This window comes from Papaver somniferum, chromosome 11, assembly GCF_003573695.1.
Source record: "Papaver somniferum cultivar HN1 chromosome 11, ASM357369v1, whole genome shotgun sequence".
Taxonomy (NCBI): Eukaryota; Viridiplantae; Streptophyta; class Magnoliopsida; order Ranunculales; family Papaveraceae; genus Papaver; species Papaver somniferum.
Genome location: NC_039368.1, coordinates 138,231,723 through 138,258,805, shown reverse-complemented (window position 1 = coordinate 138,258,805; position 27,083 = coordinate 138,231,723). Strand labels below are relative to the sequence as shown.

The 27,083-nt window shown below is 37.0% G+C and overlaps 2 protein-coding genes and 1 non-coding gene across 10 annotated transcripts; 2 read left to right on the top strand and 1 right to left on the bottom strand.

Moving 5' to 3' along the window:
• The first annotated feature begins 836 nt into the window (after positions 1 to 836).
• On the top strand, positions 837 to 2,910 carry LOC113320537 (FACT complex subunit SSRP1-like). Its single transcript, XM_026568440.1, has 2 exons — positions 837 to 2,395; positions 2,525 to 2,910. Exons 1-2 carry the CDS (start codon positions 837 to 839, stop codon positions 2,844 to 2,846), a joined length of 1,881 nt encoding a protein of 626 aa, XP_026424225.1. The 3' UTR covers positions 2,847 to 2,910.
• A 20,206-nt stretch (positions 2,911 to 23,116) lies between these two features.
• Positions 23,117 to 26,831, top strand: LOC113322870. Of its 8 annotated transcripts, none has more exons than XR_003347314.1 (5): positions 23,117 to 23,267; positions 23,745 to 23,829; positions 23,971 to 25,735; positions 26,001 to 26,089; positions 26,539 to 26,831. XR_003347314.1 is itself a non-coding variant. In XM_026571051.1 (4 exons), the coding sequence occupies exons 3-4, from the start codon at positions 23,975 to 23,977 to the stop codon at positions 25,625 to 25,627; spliced, it is 1,530 nt and encodes a 509-aa protein (XP_026426836.1). In that variant the 5' UTR covers positions 23,117 to 23,267; positions 23,745 to 23,829; positions 23,971 to 23,974; the 3' UTR covers positions 25,628 to 25,926. The 8 variants fall into 8 exon arrangements, 5 of the variants coding, with proteins under 5 accessions (XP_026426836.1, XP_026426834.1, XP_026426833.1 ...); XR_003347313.1 differs by having other exon boundaries at positions 26,422 to 26,831; XR_003347312.1 differs by lacking the exon at positions 26,539 to 26,831 and having other exon boundaries at positions 26,001 to 26,314.
• Positions 26,832 to 26,915: 84 nt separating this feature from the next.
• TRNAG-UCC lies at positions 26,916 to 26,987 on the bottom strand. The gene has a single exon. It is a non-coding gene; the product is annotated as a tRNA-Gly (tRNA).
• Between the last annotated feature and the right edge of the window lie 96 nt (positions 26,988 to 27,083).

Sequence of the window (27,083 nt, the reverse complement as noted above, 5' to 3'; positions counted from 1 at the left end):
GATTGCGTGCAGCATGCAGTTATACACCCTCACCAATGGAAAATCCACATAGCTATCAAGAAATTAGAGAGACATTTGACATGCTTCAATAGTTAGATGCAATTCCATAGTATTAGAAGGAGACTGGGTCCTAACACAAGCCAACACCGTGAGTTTTACATTTAACTCAACAACCTAAGTTTGTGTTGCGTGGCACATGCAACAAAATTGAAAAGCCTACCATATAATTTTACCTTAGATCAAAATCAAAACAATATGAATGAATGGTATGAACTGCCTAAACAAGAATTGTTGAACCGCCAACAACCAGAGCCCATAATGAACTCGTTTAGCGACCTGAATAAAAATTACAGCATTAGATAGTCTTTGAATCTGACCTGACTCAAATAATGAACACGACTGACTTTAAAAAAAAAATACGAAAAAACAACTCATCCGTCATTGGACTTTGGACCGAGTCAGATTAGATCGCAGTGTGAGATCCAAACGTACAAAACAAAGTGTAACTCTTAACAAACCGTGGCGTGTAATGAATTTCTATAAACTGGTATTCTATTTTTAGAAAAAGAGTTCAGTTAGCGTAAGACCCATCCTTGTTATTCATGCCAATCGGCTCCTAGGGTTTTCTTCTTTTGAGGCATAACTTTTCTCTATGTTCGATGTAGGGTTTAGTTTTTTTTTTTTTGGTGAAAGTATTCTTGCAGAATAATTAATAGTTCGATTCACTATATATAATCTCCCAAGCTCGTAATTCATCAATTCACACATTATTTGATTTTTTGTTTCATCAGAGAGAGAGATCAGAAACACCGATATTGATATAGTTTTCCGCAGCCATGACGGATGGGAAAGAATACAATAACATTCTTCTTGGTGGTCGCGGCGGCACGAAATCTGGGCAACTTAGGGTTAATCCAGGAGGTATTGCATGGAAGAAGCAAGGTGGAGGTAAATTGATTGAATTCCACAAATCTGACATTGTAGGTCTGACATGGATGAAAATACCTAGAACATATCAGCTAGGTATTCGATCAAAGGATGGTGCGTTCTACAAGTTCACAGGTTTCCGGGATCAGGATGTAAGTAACTTAACCACATATATTCAAACCAGTATTGGATTAACTCCGGTGGAGAAGCAGCTTTCTGTCAGCGGAAAGAATTGGGGAGATATCGAGTTAGATGGGAGTATGCTAACTTTCAAAGTAGGTTCGAAGCAAGGGTTTGAAGTTTCATTAGCAGATGTTTCGCTGATCCAGATGCAAGGAAAGAATGATGTTATGTTGCAATTTCATGAGGATGATAATGTTGTTGCTAATGAGAAAGATTCACTGGTTGACATGAGTTTTCATATACCCGATTCCAATGTGCAATATGTTGGTGATGAAAATCGTCCTCCAGCGCAAGTTTTCCGTGACAGAATCATGTCAATGGGGGATCTTGGACCTGGCGAAGAACCTGTTGTCACGTTTGAGGGGATTTCTATTCTTACTCCTAGGGGTCGGTACAATGTTGAACTGCATGCTTCGTTTTTACGGCTCCAGGCACAGGCCAACGATTTTAAGATTCAGTATAGCAGTATTTGGCGTTTGTTTCTTCTACCCAAGTCCAATCAACCACATACTTTTGTTGTTGTTACGCTTGACACACCGATCCGAAAAGGGCAAACCTTGTATCCGCATGTTGTGTTGCAGTTGGAAACAGAATCTGTGGTTGAAAGTACATTGTCACTGGGCGAGGATGCTTTGAAGACTAAGTACCAGGGCAAGTTGGAACCATCGTATAAGGGTCTCATTCATGAAGTTTTCACTAAAATTTTACGTGGTTTATCTGGCGGCAGCATCAAAATTACTAGGCCGGGGAGTTTCCGCAGTTGTCAAGATGGATATGCTGTCAAGTCATCCTTGAAAGCTGAAGATGGTGTGTTGTATCCTCTTGAAAAGGGTTTCTTCTTTTTACCTAAACCTCCTACCCTCATTCTCCACGACGAGATTGAATTTGTGGAGTTTGAGATGCATGCTGCTGCAGGCACAAGTATGCAATATTTTGATCTTCTTGTCAAATTGAAAAACGAGCAGGAGCATCTCTTTTGCAACATTCAAAGGAATGAATATCATAACCTCTCTGAGTACATTACTAGCAAGGGTTTGAAAATCATGAAACAGGGGAATAGCCGAGCTATGAAAGATGCTGAGCGGTTTAAGAATGAAATTGATGAGAGTGACGATGAAACTGATGATGATTTCAAAATCGATAGAGAGAGTGATGGAGGCTCTCCAACTGATGATTCTGGAGGAGAGGAATCTGATGCAAGTTTAAGTGGAGATGTGAAACAGAAGCCTGCAAAGAAAGAATCCAGAAAAGAAGCTTCGACTTCCAAACCAGCCTCAAGTAAGAGGCCTCCTACTGATCATTCTGGAGGGGAGGACTCTGATGCAAGTTTAAGTGCAGAAGTGAAAGCGAAGCCTGCAAAGAAGGAATCCAGAAAACAAGCTTCGACTTCCAAGCCAGCGTCAGCAAATAAGAGGAAATCTACAAAAGATGGAGTTGAAGATGGTGGGAGAAAGAAGAAAGCAAAGAAAAAAAGGGATCCAAATGCACCAAAGAAGGCTACGTCCAGTTTCATGTTTTTCTCGAATGCTGAGAGAGAAAACATAAAGAAAAGTAACCCTGGGATATCATTTACTGATATCGCAAGAACACTTGGAGAGCATTGGAAGAAAATGACGGCTGAGGAGAAAGAACCGTATGAAGCAATGGCTGCGGCTGATCGGGAACGTTACCAGAAAGCCATGGCTGCATATAAAGGTGATGTGCCAGCATCAATTGTTGGTTCTGATAGTGAGTAGAGTGTTTTTTTCCCTCTTAGCTAGTTCGATAACAAGCCAGGACAACAGTTCGGAGTGGATATTAGGCCAGTTTTTTTCATAGTCTACAGATTTCTTAGTTTGATTATTATTTTCTTCGTTTATTTGGTGTAGGATCTTCTACTCTATATGACTGCAGTAATTTTAAGATCAATTATCTGTGCTTAGTCCCAATCCTTTTCAAGAAGATTTTTTTTAGAAGAGTTGCAATGTTAGGTGGTTGCAAATTTCTCATCACGTAAATGCAACCATTATGGGAGGGTGTTCCCCTTGGGTTTGGCGATTTTAGACAAGAGCAAGTACTATAAGTATAATTTGGAATTTCTCTGGAATGCAGTGCAAAGTCAATCCTTGGTTACAAGGTGCTGCAGATGTGTTGCACTAGGTAGTCAAGGCTTGGTTTGCCGAAACCAGAAGTTCAGTTTTCGTAAAGTATCCAAGAATCCAAGATGTATATATCCGTCCAGTTCTTTTTTACGGATATCAAGTTTCCGTCTTCAATTTTATTATTACTTTGACATTTTGTTCTTAGCCTTTCATTTTGTGATGGCTTGGGTTCTGTGATGGCTTGAATACCTAAACTCAAAATATTTATGAAAATTTATTTACCTAGTTAGAAAAACGAAAAAACGGACCTGATTTAATGGAGTGTAGCGTGAACGGTGATTGTTTCTTATTTTTTTATCATGGTAATGATCATGTTTGGATTTTTCGGTGAAAATTTATTTGTTACAGTTAGACAGTAATGCCCATTTCATTACTTCAATGTATCCGCATGCAGGGCCATACAGGTGCTGGTAAATATTTGTTTCAGGTAATCATTACATGAGGCAAACTTAAACCAGGCTATGGTTGCTATAGGGTTGGCTATTGTTAGTCCTTAAACAGCTTCAGGCTTGGTTTTTGTTTCGGGTCAATTGCTTTTATTGTGTAGTCTAATTTTTTCTTGGGTGTACTGGCGTTCAAAATTTTCGTAGTTCTGATCTATTGGATTGGCGTATTGAGTTTGCTTCTTCCACATATATTAAGCGGCTTATGGGTTCCTTTGGTGTTGACTACACCGATGATGATGGTTGTGATGTAGAATAGCTCTCTTATGTCTGACCTTTTTGGTGTTTGTGTTTCAGTAACATAGTATTGGTAATGATGAGCGAGACCTGAATTAGGATTGGGTTTTCTGGACCATTCGCATTTTATTGTCACATTGACCGTGTGGCAATACTTATTCGTGCATTTGGTAAACTGGGACTGACTGTTATATTTGCTTATCCACTCGATCCTTTAAAAGTACTTTAAGATAGCACAAGGTAGGTTAGCTCTAGAGATTCATCCTCGATAGCTTTAGGAGCCACATTATAGTGATAGATTTCATGGTAATAGCTAAGTTGCTTTGACAGTATCTAGGCCATCCGCCTAAAACTTGACAAGATCAAAAATCAGAAGCCAACTGGGAATATGTTATTTAAATAACTATATATCATATACAAGTACGTTTCAGTAAGATCAAATTTATAGAAAACCATGACATTTTGCTAATTTACAAGCTAATGATATTAGTTTCTGGCATTGCACTCTACACTAAACCTATTATGAGTTTCTCTCCAGTGTTTTTGGTGTAGCTGATCAAATTATGAGTTTCTGAAGCTTTTTAGGTGCCTCTTGACAGATTCCAGTCGGAAAAAGATTATTACGATGACACACATGTAAAATTATCAATGGGCGGTTCTTTTCTATTGCCAAGTAAATGCATATTGGTGATTGAAGCTCGCATCAATATGTCAAAGTGCAAGATTCACAAATTTAAGTTAGTTGATTGTGGCTAATTAACTTATAGGTGCATACCGTGCATTTGTGGGTATTTTTATTGCTAAGAGTAGGTCAAATTTTTAAGGTTCAAATTTTCTCCATAAGTGGGTGTTTGTCTTGATGTTATTCTCCTTTACATAATGGTTGTAAAAGCTTTTGGAGTGGCCTTTCTGTATCATCCATACAATCCTCCATTCATGTTATATTTAAAGTTGTAATGAACATTAGATTGGAAGCAGAGACATTACTAAACTTAAAATCCCCCATATATTGGACGAGATGCGGATGAGGCCAAATCCAATGGATCCTACCAGCAGCTCACCCCTTACGGTGTATATCTAGGTTATTAGTAGATCCTAGATGAAAAGTCCCAAAAGAAAACTGCATATGCGCTTCTCCCATATAAAGTTTATAAACCATGTTTAGAGAATTGCCCTACTTTTCTGCTTCACGGGGTATTTTATTCTTTTCTTGATAGAATGATATGAGTATGCCGATGGTTTTGAATGGGAGGAACGATTCTCCAACGAGAACCAAGGATGATAATTGCTGCTATAATGTTCATCTCTATAATGATATCATTATCTACAATATACTCACGAGGATTCCAGGTAAAGATTTGTGTCGGTTTAGGTGCGTACTATGGTCTAATTTATCCAATGATTCTTTGTTCATATCGTTGTCTTCACAATATACAACTAAGACCAGTACTCCAAGAGGTTTCATCACCCTTCAAGAAAGATGGTATATTGAGAACCACATGAAAACAACGGCATATAATTTGGTTTTCTTTGATTTTGATAGAAAAGAGAAATGCTAATTCCCTTTTACCTACTAGAACATAAAAATTTAGGTGGTTCTGGGTATATTAAAATTGAGCACTCTTTGGATGGTATGTTGCTTATATCGTTCCACCATGTTAGTGTTGATATTTATTAATATTTTGTCTATAACTTGGCTACTGATGGCTGGTTGTATATGGGTGCAAGTGACAAAAGCTTCGGGTGTAATGTTTCTTTGGCTTATGACCCAATCATATCAGAATATAAAATGGTTGTATATTCTGATAATAAGTTTCATTTCCTTAGTGATATGAGACGGAGTTATGTTTCAATGCCCAATTATTTAGAGGATCTCAAAATCAAGGGTTAAAGGATAAAATGCCGCAAAATCGACCCCCCAGGTTTGAAAATGCCCCGGACGTTAGGTAAGAAATCAAAATGCCTCATTCAGTTAGTTTTCAAATTTTGGTCAAAATTGGGGCATTTTCACTACCTTTGACCAGTCAACTATAGTGTGATTTTTCATTTTTGCCCTTCGCAAGAAAAAATACCCGACACGTACTGATATGGTTCTCTTAACACGTGGGCATATATTTCAAGGACACGTGGTCAAGGACTGACATCTGTAGCAAACGTGTGTTTCGTACGTGTTCTATAGGTATTATCTTCATCTGTGTCGATTTTCAGCCACAGAAAGGAATCGAAAATTTTCCCAGATAGTTCAGAGAGCGATAGGTTACAGGCGAGAGAGATCGAGAGATCGAGAGATTGAGAGATTGATAGACCGGAAGGACAAAGGGAACTGCAGATCGATAAGATAAATGAGACGGAGTAGATAAGAGGCAGGTTTTCTCTTCCCGGTGACGAACAGGTAAATTTTTTGTTCAGAAATTTGACGTTTTAGGTTTTGTGATTAACCATGTGATGAGTATCTTTCTACATTTGATCTGTTTGATTTGGTATATGCTTTACAATTTGGGGTTAGGGTTTGTGAAATTGGTTTGCGATTTAGGATATGTGATTATGATTTTTGATTTTTCGATTCAGGGAATGTGATTATGAAATTGTTTTGAGATGATGTTGTTATAATCTGAAGTTAGGGTTTGTGACGATTTGAGATTTAAACCGAGTTGGTGATGGCTGCAGGGTGAAAGGGTTGTTGATAAATTGTGGATATGCAAACCTAGTGGGTAGATTTCAGAAAGTACAAATTAGGGTTTGTTTGTGTAGCCAATACAAATGAAAATTGTGTTGTAATTTGATTTAGGGAAAATGAAATTAGTGTAAACATTAGTATGATTACTGTAAACATTTCTATTTTTGGTAATAATTTTTGGAATCATTACTGTAAAATTTGTTTCACTACTGTAATAATTATTGTTTTTTTGTTGGGGATCTGTTACAGAATGGGTAGCAAGGATAGGAATTTCTGGTTAACTGATATAGGTGGCCGGTTTAGAGACTTGCATATTCTTGGTTGTAAAGCTGGTACCAATGGAGATGCTTTTATGGCTATGGTAAAGACTAGGTTGGTGAATGAACAAGGTATGAATTCTACACTTGAACTGTTTTTATTTAATGATGAAGAAGGGAATGCATGTGATAAGTGTGAATGAGAAGAAATGTTTATTTCATTTTGGAACAAAGGTAAAGTAAATAAAGATAATTTGGTCAGACTGTGGTTCAGTCCAATTATTCCTACTCCTTCAGTGAGAGAATGGGGTTATGTTTATGATGCCTCCAGTGTTAGTGGGGTAAGAGGTGTGACTAATTATATCAGCCCAGTGAGGAAGAAAACTGTTAGTAAAAGGGTAGAGGTTAGGAGGAGTCAGGGTAGAGGTTGGATCATCTTCACAATTTATAAGTCAGGGGAGACAAAAAAAATGACCGTTATTACAACGGTCGGAATCTCACAACGGTCGGAAAATCTAGCCATTGATTAGCTAGGATATTCCACGTGTCGCGATCCTAGCTAATAGGATACCGTGGTCATTTAAAAAAAATCGGTAAATCGAAGAAGTACGAGTATTACAGCTAAATCACGATCATCCCCTGTATTAATGAAGAAATATTATTGGAATTGGAGGAGCCTTGGTTTATTTGTCATGGATCTAAAATGCAAAATCATGTTTACCTATATGGACTATAAAGATGAAGATTCGTATGTTTAGTCGTATGACGTACAGTTAAACCAAGGGAGTCTGATTTATGCAGGGCAATTACGACTACTTCGACATATGCATTATTGGCAAGGCAAAACACTTCGTTATCAACTCAATGATGATGTTAGAACAAAAAAAAAAAAAAAAACCACCCACAGCATGGTATTAGTGGTCAAGAATCACAAATGGTAGGCAGCAACTGAAGCCTGAAGCTAACTCACATCAGTTGTGGTTATTGATTTGTAGATTTAGGATTACTCAGTCTTACAACAATTTATTTTCTTTTCTTTTTGATGCCTTAGACTACATCCAAACTCCTTAAATTGGAATTGATTTCAGCAAGTACAGGGTTCGAACCCCTACCTCCCGCAGCGGGAGGGAGCATGCCAACAATTTATTCTCTTTGGTTTCGGTACTTATTAGTGTTGGAATACTCGTTCATTTTACTGTTCTGCTTCCATAGTCGTCCCTATTGTTTATAAAACCGTTTTGAGCATTATGTGCCCGGTTGATTTTGCATATCATGTTTGAAATTTTTAATGAATTCATAATCTTTTTTTATTTATTCTTGTTAAACATACTTATTTTCACCTAGTTAAGATGACAAGCTAGCTAACATGTCGATCATCAATGATGATAAAGACGTGAAAGGTAAGATGTTAAACCTCAATGAGGTCATGTCTTTTTCGTTTTTGCAGTTAAGATATGCTGGCAAGATGCCAAGATGTAGAGTTGGTCAGTTAAAGCCTCATGTGGGGAAACTTAAAGCTCGTAAACTTAAAGCAGACAAAAAAAAATATACAGGATTGGGTCCGAATGAAGCTGCATATCATCTGGCAAAAATGGTAAAAAAAGAATGGACACAAGGGTTTGCCCCCGGTGATGATGAGATTAAACCAGGTGGTTGCCCACAAGAGCTAAATCTTTGGAAAGTTGCGTTTGATATGCGCGTACATAGTGTTTTATGTTTGAACATTGTTAGCTTGATAGTACCGATGAGTATGCCCGGAGTGATCAAACCCCGGTCTGTTGCTTGGAAGAGACCCAATCAAAATTATAAAAGGCCTGCTTGATATCGGAATGATTTATTACTTGTATATCTAACGACCATAATATACGTCCATGCGTACTGTCCAACGCCGGACGGCCCGGACTAATGAAAACAGCATAAAGTTGTCTGATACTTCAACAACAGTCATTCCACATTCATTGCAATAGCAATCATTCCAATTCACTAGTGTCCTATACAAGACATTGTGGATGGTGATACTGCAAGATATCAATTTTGTTCTTGTTGGAGTCTTGCAACAATAGAAGAAACGTCAGATGTATAAAACAATAAATATAAAGAACCGTATCTAACAACTCTACCACGAACAAATTGATGAGGGCAGAATCAAGTTGAAAAAGATTTTCGAGTTGTATTTGTAGGAAAATTAACTTGCAAATCAAGTTAGGTTTAGGTTTTTTCTTATAAAACGAGTTTTGTTTCTTGTAAAACAGTTAAACACAAAAAAGGAATTTTTTCCATAAATAAAACTTTTAAATAAATTATTTATCAAGTTAAAAAAACTTGCAAAAAATAATTTCAAGTAGACACGGGCTTGGTGCTTGGTACACGCGCATGGGCATGGGTCGAAACATGTATTTTTCGGCCCACCCGCTCCACCCACATTGTTTTACAACATATCCATGAGAACATGGTAATATAGTGGAGCACCTCTTTAGTTTTCCACAATGTGGGACTAAAGGTTCCATTTCATTCACTCAAACATGAGTGAGTATCCTTAGACCCTTAGGTCATGAGATCAAACCATACCAAGACCAAAAAATCATTTATTAAATAACTCATTTTCTCCAACAATCCCCCACATGAATGAAATCTCGGTAAAAAACGAAAAATCAGAGTACGGAAAATACCATTTAGGCAAAGGTGTCCATGAGGTCTTGAACCTTTCTTAGTGAGAAGTTACTGGAACTACTAGCTAGACAGTGAACAATGTCTTGAACTGCTAGCGTTTGGTGTAATTCTAATAACATCCACGCATGATATCCTTCAAGTGTTGCTAAGTTCGTGCCGTTTTGTCCATTTTGGCCCTGGACATATCATGTTTCTCAAAATGCTTTAGAGAATCGGCTTCATTCTCATTGGAAGCGACCCACTTCCTCATTCAGATAGGTGAGTTCCATCAAGAGTGTTTACTGCTACACCCCACTTCATTCTTAAATTGAAACTATATAACTCATTAAGACTTAATTAAAAGTCATCCTCCACATGCAGTCACACTATCACATCAACACCATAGAGAAGGGACAGAGAATGAAATTCTCTGATAGTGTTTACCTTTACCCACCATAAATTAGTTGTCTCATTCGAAACCTTGTTATTGGAATCTCCAGTCAGCAAGGTTGAGTATCCTTCATGGCAAGTTTAATTATTTGAGCCTAAGCCCCATCCCCTTCGATGCTTTACTAACTATCTCCTTGGAAACCTTTCGTCAAAGGGTCCGCGATATTCTCCTTGGACCTTGTCCAATCTATGGAAATAACGCCTGTTGAGATTAGTAATTTCAAAGAATCATGTCTTCTACGCATATGTAGACTTTCCATTGTAGAAGCTATTTTAGCTCTACCTATTGCAGATTTGCTGCTGTCACAATGTATAGATATAGCTGGCACAGGCCTATGCCAGAGAGGAATATCTTCTAAAAAGTTTCTTAGCCATTCGGCCTCCTCTCCTGCTTTATCTAACGCAATAAACTCCGACTCCATAGTTGAGCGAGCTATACATGTCTGTTTGGAACTCTTCCAAGATACAGACGCACCTGCTAGAGTGAATACATATCCACTCGTAGACTTAGACTCCTCTGAGTCTGCTATCCAGTTCGCATCGCAAAATCCCTCAAGGACGGCCGGATACCCTTCGTAATTCAAACAAAAGGTCATTGTGTACTTCAAGTACTTTAGCACTCTATTAAGTGCATCCCAATGTTTCTGCCCTGGATTACAAGTATACCTGCTTAACCTACTCACAGCATAAGCAATGTCTGGTCTCGTACAATTCATCAAATACATCAGACTTCCTATGACTCTCGAGTATTCAAGTTGGTTAACACCTACACCCTTATTCTTCATGAGTTTGCAAGAAGAATCATATGGAGTGCAAACAGGTTTACAGTCAAACTGATTATATTTCTTAAGTATGGATTCAACATAATGAGACTGACTCAGACTATAGCCATTAGAAGTTTTTCTAATCTTCATCCCTAATATGACATCAGCGGGGCCTAAGTCTTTCATGTCAAAGTTCTCATTCAACATTTTCTTAGTGGTATTAATAACATCCATGTTTGTACCTAGTATAAGCATATCATCAACATACAAGCATACAATCACACAGGCATCCTTGACAAGTTTAGTATAAACACACTTATCAGATTCATTAATTCTAAAACCACTAGAAATCATCACATGATCAAATTTCTCATGCCACTGTTTAGGTGCTTGTTTCAATCCATACAAAGATTTCTTCAGTTTACAAACCTTCTTCTCACAACCTTTAACTACAAATCCTTCGGGTTGTTCCATATAAATTTCTTCATCTAATTCACCATTCAAAAACGCTGTCTTTACATCCATTTGATGTATCTGTAGGTTATGGACAGAAGCTATAGCAATTAACATCCTAATGGAGCTAATTCTACTTACTGGTGAATATGTATCAAAGAAGTCTATACCTTCTATCTGTTTATAGCCTTTCGCTACCAACCTAGCCTTGTATTTTTCAATAGTTCCATTTATATTACGTTTTCTCTTGAAAATCCATTTACAACCTATGGCCTTAGACCCTGGAGGTAAATCTACAAGTTCAAAAGTACCGTTTTCTCGAATGGAATCCATTTCACTAATTGAAGCTTCTTTCCACCACGGAGCTTCAGGACAAGTCATGGCTTCTTTATAAGTCTGAGGATCAGACTCGGCTAGGTATGTAATGCAACCAGGATAGGTTTTCTTAGTTTTAACCCTTTTACCTCTTCTAGGTTCTATTTCTGGTTCATCTTCCTCTAAAGGTAATGACTGACTGGATGATGAAATTCTAGGGGATCATCTAAACATCTCTTTCGAGAATCACGTTTCATAGGAAAAACATTCTCAAAGAACTCAGCATCCCTAGACTCCATGATAGTATTCAACCCTATGTCAGAAATTTCAGAACTCACAACCATAAACCTATGAGCACTAGAATGCTCAGGATACCCTATAAAAACACAATCAACGGTTTTGGGTCCTATCTTATTTGTCTTAGGAGGAGGGATGGCCACCTTTGCCAAGCACCCCCACACTTTGAAGTAATCATAAGATGGTTGTTTACCTTTCCATAACTCATATGGAGTTTTATCTGATCCTTTAAAGGGTACTCTGTTCAGGATGTAATTGGCTGAGAGGATAGCCTCCCCCCACAAATTCGAAGGTAATCCTGAACTAATCAACATGGCATTCATCATATCCTTAAGGGTGCGGTTCTTACGTTCAACTACACCATTGGATTGAGGTGAATAAGGGGCTATAGTTTCATGTATTAAGCCATGTTCTTCACAGAAATCTCCAATAGCAATTAGATACTCACCACCACGGACAGACCTAAAAGTTTTAATGGTAGCATTCAATTGGTTTTCAACTTCACGTTTATATATCTTAAAGGATTCTAAGGCATCGTCCTTCCCTCTAAGCAAATAAACCTGACAGTACCTCGTACAATCATCTATAAAAGTGACAAACCATTTCTTACCACCTCTAGTTTGAACTGACTTCATGTCAACTACGTCTGAATGAATCAATTCTAAGGGTTTAGTGTTTCTCTGGACATTCTTCCTGAATGATTTCTTAGCATGCTTAGATTCTACGCAAAACTCACACTTATGACTTTTATCTAAAGTGAATTTGGGTATGCATCCTACGCTAGCCAGTTTATGCAATGATTTGTAATTTACATGACCAAATCTACCATGCCAAACATTCGATGACACACACATGTAAGCAGAAGAATCATTCAATTTCACTTCAGGACAGGTTACATTAAGTTTGTAAAGACCCCCAATATTATAACCTTTACCCACATAATCATTGCCCTTAGTTACTATAAGTTTTCCAGACTCAATTGAAACTTTAAAACCCTTATCATCTAAAACAGAACAAGAAACAAGATTTTTGCAGATGTCTAGAACATGAAGAACTTCATTCAATGTGAGAGTCTTGCCAGATGTGAGCTTCAGACCGACCTTTCCTTTTCCTGCAACCTCTGATGCAGATGAGTTACCCATATAGAGTTTCTCACCTTCCCCTACCCTCTGATAGGAGATGAACAGGTCTCTGTTCCCAGAAACATGCTTGGTATCTCCAGAGTCTACCCACCAGTCCATCACATTGGTCGCCAAATTAACTTCAGACACTACAGCAAAAAACTCATCCTTGTTCTTGTCAACCAAGTTAGCACTTCTATGTACCCATCTATACGCGGTGTACATAGAAGTGCACTTTTCTTTTTGTCCTTGTTATAAGAGGTGTATATGCTTGTACACCACTTATATGACTTCTTGTATATTCCACATGGACTATTTTTAGTTTTACATATGAAAAACTTGGCCTTCCTCGTGATGAAATGGGTATCGTAACAATCTTTATGACTTCTTGCAGAGATATTACCTCATGTTATTGTATGCTTGTATATATTAATTGGGATAAATAAGGGTAGATTCATTTATTCATTTCTCTTTTTCTTTTTCCAGAAATGGTCGAGAACAAAGGTAATGACTACTCATCTGGATGGTGAGAATTCTTTTTTTGGTTCCACAATTCGAAGCCGAGACACAAAAAAAAATATTTAAAAGGTATTACTTAAGAATTTCCACCCTTTTATTTTTTTTTCTTTTATTTTGCATCCTGGTTATTCTATTTGTTTGTTGATAAGTACATAATTATATAAAAGCAATCAAGATTCCTGCACCTTTAGTATTATCGCGTTCCTATTTAACTCAAACTAGAAGCTCTTAATGTGTGTTGCGATGTGTACATAGTTGTACACATGCTGAAGATTAATGTGTACATAATGATACACCTGTTTATTGGGTGCGATTTCTAGGTGTTGATCGGCAATTCGGGAATAAGCTTTGGTTAATGTTTAATCCTTCTACTTGTAATTATTTCTAGTATACTTTTGTTTTGATTTTCAAATTTCAATTCGGCATGCAAATTTGATAATGGTAGACTGGAATTTATATCAACAGGCGAAACACTATCATTGGATCGCAATTCAAGATTTGTTATGAGGTCAGTACCATCTTGGCTTTTGTTATTTTTAATCATTTACTTTGTCTTAACTCTGGATAACTGAACTCGAGAACTTTTTATAAACATATGGTGCAAAGAAATATTTTTCCACTAAACTCTCTACTTGCAGCTCCCGTTGAGAAGTTTCATGTGAAATTACTTAGATTAACTACTTGTTTAGGATATGCCCAATTTTGTGTTTTTTTTTCTTTCTTTTTATTGTAGACTTTTTATGTGTAGACGATTTAAGTTGTATATGTGTATAAACTTCTGCATTTTGTTTCGTCTCATGAATATACAACATGTTTTGTGTACGCGGATGTTAGATTTTCTAGATTTTGTACATGTGTACATGGTGTACACTACTGTCCTTTCTCATTGATATATGACATGTTTTATGGGTATGGAGGCTAGATTTTCATGATTTTTTATAGATGTGTACATGGTGGTTGTACATATTTGTACACCTATAATATAAGTGTACGTTGTCGTACACATGTGACAGAAATTACATGTGTACATAGTATCCCATTTGAGGACTCTTAATCAAGTTTTAGTGAACAATCTCTTTTTTTTTCGATATCGAATCAGTGATGCTATGATTCACTAGATGTTGGTTACGATAAAAATGTTAGTGATGTCCGATTGCTCCAATACTGTCAACTGTATGAATACTTCTCCAGCAAGCAGCAATTCAAACATCCTTCCACTATAACAACGTAAAGATTGTAAAATCAAGGACAAGTGCAGCAGTAAGTTAAATTAAAATCCAAAGTCGTTGAGGAACTAGATATGATTCACATAATATAAACACATGCTCGCTAATGTATCAATCCAGCCTAAGAGTGCACAGGAACCGAGCCGGACCGACGGACCGAACCGGAACCGATGGAACCGTACCTGATTTTGGACCGAACCGAGGTACAAGGTACAAGTACCGGTCCCAAAAATAGGAACCGAGCTCTGGAGGGGTACAGGTACACGGTACAACACATGAACCGTCCCGTACAGGACTGAAGTCCCGAATAATTCTGACCGTTAGATTTAGGGGATAAGGGATCTGTCTCAGCCATTGGATTAATAGGGGGTATATAAGCTCACTGTGAGAAGGAGAAGAAATTCTTAGGGTTTCAGTTCCCTTAATTTTTTCTTGCCTCTTCTCAGTACTTCTCTCTGAGAAGGAGAAGAAATTCTCCCCTTCTTCTGATCTTCATCTTCTCTGTTAACCTTCAATCAAACGATTAAAAGTTCAAACCGTATTACTTCGTCTGTCTCTTCGTTTTTAATTCCGGTGTGAAGAAAATTAGAAGAACAATTCCGGTGGTAAGTAATTTTTAATTTTTTGATTTTAATTTTTGTATGCATGTCTGTGAATCTGTGATTGAGATTAACGGATTTTTGTTTTCTCTAGCGAGTAGCGGCTTAAAGGATTTTCTTCATCTCCCACCAAACCTTTATAGCGAGTAGCGGCTTAAAGGATTCACTGCAATCACCGTAAGATCTTTTTCTTCTTCATATGGTGTTGTTTCTTTTACACTTCTGAAACTAAATCTAGGCTTTTAGTGTTCTGTCACATTTTTGGATGATTTTTTTTGCTTTTAGATCTTTGATTCATGAGCAGTAGTTTAGCCGTGAAGATGGAAATGCTATTCTAAAGCTAGGGTTACCTAAAAATTTCTGTAATAGACTAATAGTTGTTTTTTAGTTTTGTGAATGCTGATAAAATGTTAACATGGGTGTTGAATTTGACTCTGAGTATTTAGTTTACCATTCTTTTGATTGAGTTAGTTTAAAGGCTATTGATGAATGTTTTTGAACAGTTATTATGAATCATACTTGAAATAGAAAGCTAAATTGTTCACTTCCAGAGGTATTTGTATGGATTTTCACAAGTAATTAGATAACCAGTTCACAGAACCTTGTGTAGCCCACTCTTACCTCTGTAAGTATTCTTGCCTTTTGTTTCCGTGTCTCTATTTTGGATTTGTTGAATTCCTTGCTAATTGTGTTTCATTAGCTTTTAATTTTAATTCTGGGAAATCGAAGTAGAACAGGCATTTTATCATACAATTTCAATGCATCTTTTTATAATTTTGAGCTTAACCACCAAATTTAGTGTTCTTATACGAGTTTTTAAATGACTGTATAAGATTGGGTCAGTCATTGTTAAGAGTGGCAATTTATAAGCAATGAGCTGCCAGATTTTGCTGATCATAAGCTACATTACCCCACTCTACAGGCCAAAGATTGAGACCAATTGAGAGCAATTGCCTGAGAAGTAAAATCAAGGTATATTATCAAAGGCATGAGCCGCAGGACTGCATCAATTGCACAAGGTAGAAAAATCCTGAACTTTACAATTTCATAACAGTAGAACATTTTTATCTTCTTCTATAGAATGGGAATCATTGTATAAAGAATTTTATGGAACGCATTGTACATAGCCTCTTTCTGATTACTGAACTTTATGTTCTTTCTTAACTGCATGTCACACAAGTACTAGAAGCACATGTTAAACAGATTTCACAAATTACTAAACTTTAAATGTTCACATGTACTAGTTCACAGTAAATGATTGAAGCACTATAAATGATTGTCCACTGTTTACTAGATTACATGTTTTCTTCTTCTTATTCATGTACTAGTCCACTTTAAGGATTGAAGATAGTTAAATTTCATGTACTAGTTCACTGTTCACATGTATTATGTCTTATTCACTGAGCTCAAATACAGGAAGTGCCAACTTTGTCAGTGATGGAAATATGGCGTCATTTCACTCAGAGAAATGTTGAAGAACCCTCTTGCAATTACTGTGGAAGGACTTATAGGGCTAACATGTCCAGAAATGGAACTTCTGCCTTGTGGAATGCTTAGAAGTTGCAATAATGCTTAGAAGTTGTAACTTATGCAGTTATGCTTATGCTTAATGAAATTATGCTTAGAAGTTAGAACTTATACAGTTATGCACTTATGCTTATGCAGTTATGCTTAGAACAATGTTTTTAATATTTATGAACTTTTATATGTATGAAGTATGATACAATGTCTTTATGTCCTTTGAGGTCTTCATTTTATGCAGTTATGCTTTATGCAGTTATGCTTCAGTTGAGTTCTTATTTCATTTCTTGTTTCATTTCATTTCATTTCTTGCAATTACTGTGGAAGGACTTATAGGGCTAACATGTCCAGAAATGGAACTTCTGCCTTGTGGAATGCTTAGAAGTTGTAACTTATGCAGTTATGCAGTTATGCTTATGCTTAATGAAATTATGCTTAGAACTTATGCAGTTATGCACTTATGCTTATGCACTTATGCTTAGAACAATGTTTTTAATATTCATGAACTTTTATATGTATGATACAATGTCTTTATTTCCTTTAAGGTCTTCATTTTGTGCAGTTATGCTTTATGCATTTATGCTTCAGTTGAGTTCTTATTTCATTTCTTGTTTGATTTCATTTCATTTCTTGTTTCATTTCTTGTTTCATTTCAGTCATAAGCTGGCATGGATGCATCAAGTAAAGCTCATGAAACAGCTACTCCTACACCTACAACTGCTACACCTACCACTGCCACAGATACAGTTGTTGGATCCTCAATGCAACCAACAAATGAAGCAGCACAGCCAGAGACAGCAGCAGTAGATGTAGAAGCTACTTCTACTCAAACGGGTGGTAGTAAGATAACTTCTAACGTTTGGAATTATTTCAAGAGGTTAAATGTTCAAGATGCTGCATGCAATTACTGCAAGAAGGTGATAAAGGCTCATACTGGAAGGAATGGTACAAGTGGAATGTGGAAGCACTTCAACAGATGCAAGCAGAATCCTAACAAGCCAAAGCCAAAAGGACAACAAACTCTGACATTAAATCCTGCAGCACTGGGTGAGGATGAAGGTCAGTTAGTTTGTACTAATTTCAGTCAGGATAAATGTAAAATGGCAGTTGTTGAATTTATTATAATTGATGAGATGTCATTTAGAGCAGTTGAGGGTGAAGGTTTTAGGAGAATGATGCATGTCTTAGAGCCTAGATTTGTTGTGCCAAGTAGAATGACTATTTATAGATGTTTATTAGACATGTATGTATTAGAGAAAGAAAAGTTGAAAAATTACTTCAAGTCAACCAAGCAGAGGGTTAGTTTGACAACACACACATGAACTTCACCAAACAATTTCAACTACATCTGTGTAATAGTTCACTTTATTGATCAGCAGTGGAAGTATCAAAAGAGAATTATTATGTTTTGTGAGGTTAGTGGTCACAAAGGAATTGACATTGGTGAGATGTTAGAGAAGTGTTTGTCAGATTGGGAGCTTAAAGATGTGTTTACTGTCACTTTGGATAATGTGAGTGCCAACAAGTTAGCAATGGATTATTTGAAGACTAGTATTGTTTCAAAGACAGGGGAAGAAGAGAGAGCTAAGTACTTGCATGTAAGTATATGTATATGAATATGAGTCATATGACTTATTTATTTATTTTACTTTCTACTTATTTATTAAAATATCTAATACTTGTTTGAATTCACCTTTTCAGGTAAGGTGTGCAGCTCATGTACTTGCACTTGTGGTAAAAGATGCTGTGAGGGTCTACAACAAATCAGTTGCAAGAATCCTGTCAGTTGTCAAGTATATAAAAGGTTCTCCATCTAGGTTGGCTAAGCTTAAGCGTTGTGCAAAATTAGTTGGAATAGAGTCTAAGGTAACATTGATATTAGATGTTAAGACTAGGTGGAACAGCACATTCTTGATGCTACAGGCTGCAGAAGTGTTTGAAAAAGCATTTATTAGGTTAGAAAGGTATGACAAGGAATATCGGCAGTTGTTTTATTACCCAAAACAGAGTGAGAAAGATCTACCTGATGCTAATGATTTTGATATTGATGTTAATGTTGGTGAAGACGAAGAAGAATTTAGTGAAGAATAACAAGAAAAAGTTGAGGTGACAGGGAAGAAGAAGGCACAAAAGAAGAAGAAGAAGGTAGTAGTGAGGAAACCTGCTCCATGTGAAGAGGACTGGATCTTTGCCAGAGGCCTTGTCAAATGTTTGAAAGTATTCTTTGATGCCACTGTTGCATTTTCAGCCTCGACTAAGGTAACAACAAACACTTTCTTATGGCAATTAGTTATCATATATGAGCAACTAGTTGAGTTTAGAGATAATGTAGATGAAGATCCTTTTATTGCTACTATGGCTGGAAAAATGTTTAAGAAGTATAACAAATATTGGGGTGATTATGCAAAGATGAACCCTACAATCTTTTTTGCCATGTTGTTAGATCCTAGAGAGAAAGAAAAAGGGCTACAATTTGCTCTTGATCTCTTGTATGGGAAGAATTCTTCTAAGGTTGAATCTGTTATGAAGCTTGTTAAGTTGGATTTTAAGATTCTATTTGAAGAATATAAGGATGTTTATTCAGTTCATGAGGAGTCAAGTAGTTCTATCCAGGGACAAGCCAAAGCAGTGGTAAGTAAACCAGTGACAGGGCCAAGTCGTATGAAAGAGTTGATGTCAAGGAGTAAGAGGTTCAAGAAAGGCCCAAATGATGATGAGGGAAAAACAGAGTTGGATAAATATTACATTGACGAGTATGAACAAGGTGAAGGAGAAGATGATGAGGAGGAGTTTGACTTATTGGGTTGGTGGAAGACCAACAGTACAAAGTATAAGATACTTGGACATATGGCTAAGGACATATTAGCCATTCATGTGTCTTTTGTTGCCTCTGAGTCTGCTTTTAGCACAGGAAAGCGAGTCTTAAGTCCTTGTAGAAGCTCTTTATCTACAAGGACAGTTGAGGCATTGCTTTGCACACAAAGCTGGCTAAGGAAGCCAATACAACTTGATCTTCTATCTGATTACATACCAGATGATGATGTTGAAATTGAAGAAGGTAACATATTACATTATTACTTGTGTTTGGCAGTAATAGATATAGTCTAATGGTTACTAACTGCTATTATTATTTTTTTGCAGCGTTACTTGGTCCTATCAACAATGATGACACCACAAGTGTTGCTGACATGGATTAGAAGATCAATATTCAAGGCTACTGCAGCACTGCTAGACTGCTAGTTGTTCTTTTATCAGATTTTCTCATTTTCAAGACTTAGTGTGTGTGTTTGTGACTACTGCTACTTCTTTTTTAAGATTTTCAAGACATTGTTTGTTTGGTTTGCTATTAATATTGCTACTTATTAGTTGTTGCTTTGAGATATTGAAAAATAGGTAAAAAAAACAGGTAAAAAAGTGAAAAACAGGGCAGTAGGTTTCTGTTTTTTTCCCCCCTGAAATGGAACCGGAACCGGTACCGGTACCGACCGGAACCGGCCGGTCCAGAATGGAACCGGAACCGAGGTGCTCGGTACCGGGACCGGTCCATTTTTTGGTACCGAAGGGTGTAAGGTACAGGTACTCGGTCTCGGCAAGAACCGAGCCGAACCGTACCGTGTGCACCCTTAATCCAGCCAAATAATCACATCTACTGTAGCTTTATAAATGTTGCTTCTATTTGACCACAGGAACTTACATCAACAGATGCAACCCAAATTGGCAACAACCTCTCGAATCTCGGTCAGATATATAACAAAAAAGATCATTCAACAAAAGTATTCGTAAGCACATATTATCAAAAATACATAAGAATTAACTGGTGTATTTTCTTGTACACCAGTTATATGGGTGCATATAAAAGTGCACCTTTTTTTGTGCTTGTTACAGGTGTGTTTGCTCGTACACCTTGCTCTTAGAGCTTCAATGGAGGAAGAGAAAGCAAGAAAGGACACTGCTGCAAGGGTTGCAGAAGAAAAAGAAGGTGTACAAGCTTCAAGTTCACATGATACAACTATGACTGAAAACGCTGGCATTATGTCTGATGGATCTAATACAGGCGATTTGATGGCAGGTCTCATGCTTGTTATTGGTTGTCCTGGGTTTGAATCTGTGGTTATAAACAGAATGCAGTTTATGATTGTATATGAATTAGAAGATGCGATTTTTTGCAGTGAAGGAAAGATGCGTTTGGTTTGATTAGAGTTTATGCCTGCGCAAGTCTGAAAGAAGATGGTGTTACTGAGATTTCAAGGTTGTTAGAACTGTTGATTTGATGAATATGAGATGGAGACAGTACTGTTACTTTGTGTGATTTAGAGTATGCAGTGAGTAAGCTGATAACGAAATGAAGAAGCGCGTGTATTTTTGTTGGCTGAGCAATTACAGGGTATGGATGAGATGTAGCTGGCTATGAAGCAATTGCAGGTGATGCTATGGGAAATTTGGAAGAATGAGTTTGCTTCTATGTTGCAATACAAGGAATGGTGCAGCTGAGTAATTGGTGCTATTGAGATGGTAGAACTATGAAGTGGTGATCTGGTGAATAAATATGAAATGTCGATGGAATTGAAAAGATGAAATCTGAAATGTGTGATGTTGGTGGTACTGAGGAGCAGGAATTTATGTTGATGTTGGATGGGTAGTGTTGCTGCAGAGAAGCTACATAAACGGATAAAAAATTTGAGTTGAATGGTTGTGGTGCTCTAGTTGTTTGCAGCAGCAGGGTTAAGTGGTTAAGCGTTGGAGTTGGTGTTGGTAATGAGTTTGAGTTGTAATCATGTTGTACTTTTGTAGATGCGTACATGTTTGTACACCAATGTAAACTAAGTTTTTTATTTTTTAAAATGAGAATTATATAGTCATATGGATACTCTTTTTGTAGTTCTCAGAAAGAGCTTTCCGAATATATAAAGTTTGTGAATTTTGGACAAACGGTTCGAAAGATAAATTGATTTTAATTTTTTTTTTATATTATTTAAAACTGATGGCATCATCATGAGTCACTATGGATTAAACTGCAAATATTTGGACTAAATTGAACCAGGAAGGTTATTTGTGTACTTTCCATAAAAAATGATTAATTTATACCTAGTTGAATGAGTTATGACTAACTAGTATATTTGGATGGGATTTTGGACTAAACCGCATTTTTCCCAAAAATAATTCTGGATCTTAGTGATAAATTTCAAAGCACAAATAATACAAGGCGGCAGACTAGATTGTGGCCTACTACAGTCATAATGAGGAACGTCGTCTAAGTTGCAAGTTCATATGATCAGCCAGCCTATATAATGCTGCGAAGGAATGCGATGGTGAGGATTGGGATATTCATAAAATTCTCCTCATTGGCTGCTAGGGTTAACTTTCGAGCACTTGAAAGATGAAAAAAGAAAACTAAGAAACAAACATTGGAGATAAAGTCTATCAAGTTTAAGGTCCTGTTTGGTATAGTTTTCAAAAACAGTTTTCTGTTTTTAAAAACAGAGAAAACAGAAAACAGGAGAAAACGCGTTTGGTAAGAACATTTTCAGAAAATGTTTTCTATCTGTTTTCTGTTTTTAAAAACAAAAAAATGAAAACAACAAATTATTGTTTTCTGTGTTTTCTCTTTTTTTCTTTTCTTTATTCTTTTCTTCTTTTCAGAACAAAGTAAGAGATGGGGAATGACTGCAAGTGAGTCATGGCTAATATCACTATCTCTTAGACGAATCTTTACATTTGATCCGATTTAGTTGGTTTTCCTTGTTTTCAAAAACAATTTACCAAACAATTTTTAGAAAATGAAAACAAGGAAAAAAGGGTATGTTTTTAAAACAGTGGAAAACTATTTTTGAAAGCTGTTTTTCAAAACTATTTTTGAAAGCTGTTTTGATATAGTAAAAGATACGTAAATAAGAAAAGAAAAAAAAAAACAGTACGTTGCCTTACCTTGAAGCTTCCTTCGATTCTCTTCTTTACCCTTGAAATAATTTACATTAGTCCTGCCGTACTTACCGTGACATATAAGACTCTCAAATTTAGTCGGGCTGTGTAGTCGGTCCAAATGGTTGGGTTTGATTATGGATCCGGATCCAGCTTTCGCGTATAAAAAAAAAACAATCAATTTTGACATGATTTTTGTAATTGGTATATAGGAAAAAATAGAATTATTTTTAATATTTCGAGGGAGATGGCAAATAAAAAAGACTTGGTAAAAAAAACACAAGCAAGCAGCCAACAACTCGTCAACTCGTGCTTCACTCACCGACTGACTCAGAGCACCATACTCGCTAGGGTCAGCTCTACTCTGAGTCTGAGCTTCCTCGAAAAGCAAAAAAAAAAAAAAAAAAAACCTTTTTAAAAAAAAAAACATTTCCAGTTCCTTCTTCAGGTCTTTTGCCCTAAACTCTCAGCCCCCCTTCTCATTGTCCCCAAAATTAGTAGATTCTCTGTAACACTCCTTCGGATTGATTCTTCGTTTACCCCTGAAGTTACATCCAAGTCTTTATCCAGTAAGTAATGATTAACTACCTCAAAATTAGATACCATAATCTGTTTTCCTTGCAGTTTAATTTCTTGATTCTTCTTTTTAATTTCTTTGTGTTTTTGTTTAATTTCTTGAATAAGATTTATTTTGTATGTATCAAAATTTTGTGGATAAGTTTCAACGTGTAGTTGTATCAATTGTAATAAATTTTAAGAAATTTGACGAAATTTGGAGAAATTGGATGAAATTGAAATACCAGGTTTCATTATTTGCGTTAGCTTTTTCTGTGTTCTCATTAAGTTGATGTGATACATAGAATGGCCAGTGCTGTTTCATGTGTACAAGAGAGGTTCATGATTCTGTGTTGCCAATTGAAACTGAAACCGTTGTATGCTCACAGACATTTAAACTGAATCTAGTTCAAATTGATATCACCGGCCTTGGTAAGGATTGTTTTACTGTTTTGTTTGGTGATGCATAACATTGATTTAAAATGTTTCAGGTGTTGGCTATACACTTTTCGGAGTTTATAAGTTTGGCTGCTATTATTCATTTTGCAAGAGATCCAGGGTGTAAAACTAAGAAAGGTATGATGATTATAATCCTATTCTTTATTTTGTTATAATCCGAGTTGCGTTATGTTTTATATGTATGAGTTGATACTTTGCTGAAAACTGAAAGCTTTCACTAGTCGGTGGAAATTAATCAAATATCGCTTCTGTGAGCAGTAAAATGCAGCAACAAGAGAACAGTACAAAAAGTGGCGCTAAAGAGAGCATGCCAGGGAGTGAACTTTGGACAGATGGGCTTATTTGTGCTTTTGAGTTTATTCGAGGGGCCAGGAAGCAGACAACTATCTTAAAACCTGGTTCTAGGACAAATGTTGATCGACATATCAATGGTAAACACTCGAAGCCAGTGTCTAACGGTACAACCAATTCTTCTGCTCATAGTGTCCAAAATATCGATCTTATAGACTTTGAATCACTCATAAAGGTTGGGACAGATGAAATTTCTCTTTCAGATGAGCAAAACGGCCCCGGTAACTATCAAACTGCCTCCATGGATAAACCTAGAGGAAGTCACTGGGTACCAATTGGTTGGGATAGAATTTCTGAACTTGCCCAAACAGTTCAAGTTGATGGAGGGTGGACCTCACAATCTACTGAGTTCATGGACGATGAAGATGATTTTACAGTTGCAGATGTAGCAGCTCCTTACTGGGAACGGGCAGCAGGGCCTACATGGTGGTGTCATGTGGTTGCGGGTCATAAGTTTATAGATTCATGGCTAACCAATGCTCAGTGGCTACACCCGGCCATTAGTCTTGCCTTGAGAGATGAAAGTCGGTTGATCAGTGATCGCATGAAACACCTTTTGTACGAAGTTCCAGTTAGGGTTGCAGGTGGTATATTATTCGAGTTGTTAGGGCAATCAGCTGGTGATCCTTTGGTTGACGAGGATGACATTCCTATTGTACTTCGGTCCTTTAAAGCGCAAAACTTTTTAATATCTGTATTGCATGTCAAAGGAACTGCTTCAAACATAAATGTGTTAGGTATAACCGAAGTTCAGGAGCTTCTTGCCACTGGTGGTAGCAGTTCACCAAGAACAATTCACGAAGTAATAGCGCAACTAGCTTGCCGCCTTTCTCGTTGGGATGATAGGCTGTTTCGCAAATCCATATTTGGCGCAGCAGATGAAATTGAATTGAAATTTATGGATAGGAGAAACCATGAGGATATGAATCTATTCAGTGTGATCCTGAACCAGGAACTCAGGAAACTGTCAAGACAGGTTATCAGGGTTAAATGGTCACTACATGCTAGAGAAGAAATCGTATTTGAGCTTCTCCACCACTTAAGGGGTAATGCAGCAAATAAATTGTTGGAAGGAATTCGAAAGAATACAAGGGAAATGATTGAGGAGCAAGAAGCAGTTCGTGGTCGACTCTTTACTATTCAAGATGTTATGCAAAGTACTGTCCGTTCATGGTTGCAGGATAAGAGCCTTCGTGTTACTCACAATTTGACCGTATTTGGAGGTTGCGGTCTTGTTCTTTCAATAGTCACGGGATTATTTGGGATTAATGTAGATGGAATGCCCGGGGCTCAAAATACTCCATATGCATTTGCTCTTTTTTCTGGTCTCCTCATCCTGTTGGGTATCCTGTTAATTGCCGTTGGAATATTGTATCTAGGGTTGAAAAAACCCATAACTGAAGGACAGGTCCAAATAAGGATGTTGGAGCTTCAACGACTTGTTAAATCATTCCAACATGAGGCAGAAACTCATGCACAAGTTAGGCAGAAGTTCCCCAGGAATAGCTTACCACCAACTGCGGCTGATATGATTCCCGGAGCAGAGTATATACTAATCCACTGAAGATAAGTGCCAGGTTTGGGAGCTGAGCTGTTTTGTCATTAACAGATTACTTTCTTGAGTACTCCGTCAACTTTTCAGCAAGATCGGTGTTTAGCAGCATTCTCAATGGTATAATAACTACTACGTCCGAAAATAGTGATCAGTGCTGACAAGTAGAAACTTAGATCTTCAACTTTCTCTCCAGAAAAAAATGTCGTGCTATAACATGTTCTGTATTCACGACATTTGTTTCTCTAAAACAAAGATGTTTTTTATGTAATAAAGGTCTTTCTGTTAGCTAAGCTAATTCGTTTATGCAACTTTATTTCAGGATACAGAATTTTCAGATAACGTACGTTAAAGTTTTTGCTATCTGATTATCTTGATACTGCAGGATTCAGAAGGATGTGATGAATTCTTTATGCTCGCAACACCTGTTAGTCCTCAGATCATCATTTAATCTTCTGGATGTACATTATGAAGGTACAATCTTGCTCTTGCGTGAAGGCTAGTATCTGTGGTTGATGCAACTTTTCAATATCTTCTTTTGGTAATTTATGTAGTAGATTGGAATGATAGTTCTTTAGTGTGGTTAACCAGTAGGATCAGATCCCCTAGATATGAAGCCTGGTCTAGAATAGGAATGTGTGTGCTGAAATTTTTCCATGGAAAAAGCGTTATCTATAAAACTCACAGAACACCAACTTCGTGGAACTAAAATCACACATTTTAGTAGTACATCGACAATCTTTTATTTAGCAGTATATTCGCTTTCCCGTAAATGAAAAAAACTGTACTGACCATTGGTACCCCAGGAAGGTGATTCTGTAGACAAGAAAGTATGCTATAGCTGGCCTGAAGAAAGACAGGAAATAAAAGTTGGGGGATGGAGTCTGTGGGTATGATAGTTAATTGCGTCATGTTTAATGCAGTTAAGCAAAACCAAGAGTATAAGTTCTTTGTGCTGCTGTCAGTGGAATATCTTTCTTGCACCATTGTCGCGTATTACCTAATGGTTACCAGCAGAAAGTCTTGTTTATACCTGGCTCCAAGGAGAAATGCAATATGCTTAAACATGATGTACAGTACCATTAATGAAGCAGCTGGAGCCTGGAAGGTCATACAGTCATACCTCATCTATGAAAACTAGATTCAGTAAGCCTTTGGAGTATGCTATCCTGCTAAAATACAGGTTCAGCTGATTTCAGTTGCAGTCTTTCGCTGCAGACATTAAGAAAGCTAGTGTATGTCTTCATCTACTTCATTTAAAAAAATAACTCAGGTGCCGTCATTGAAAATGAAAAAAAAATGCGTCTGCCGGGAGTCGAACCCGGGTCTATTGCTTGGAAGGCAATTATCCTAACCGTTGGACTACAGACGCCTGTTGGTTATGCCTTGGTCAAAATAGTATAGTGATCCGAAACATCGTATTTTTAGTGAAAACCCTCCTAATAATATCCCTAGACCACAATAAGAA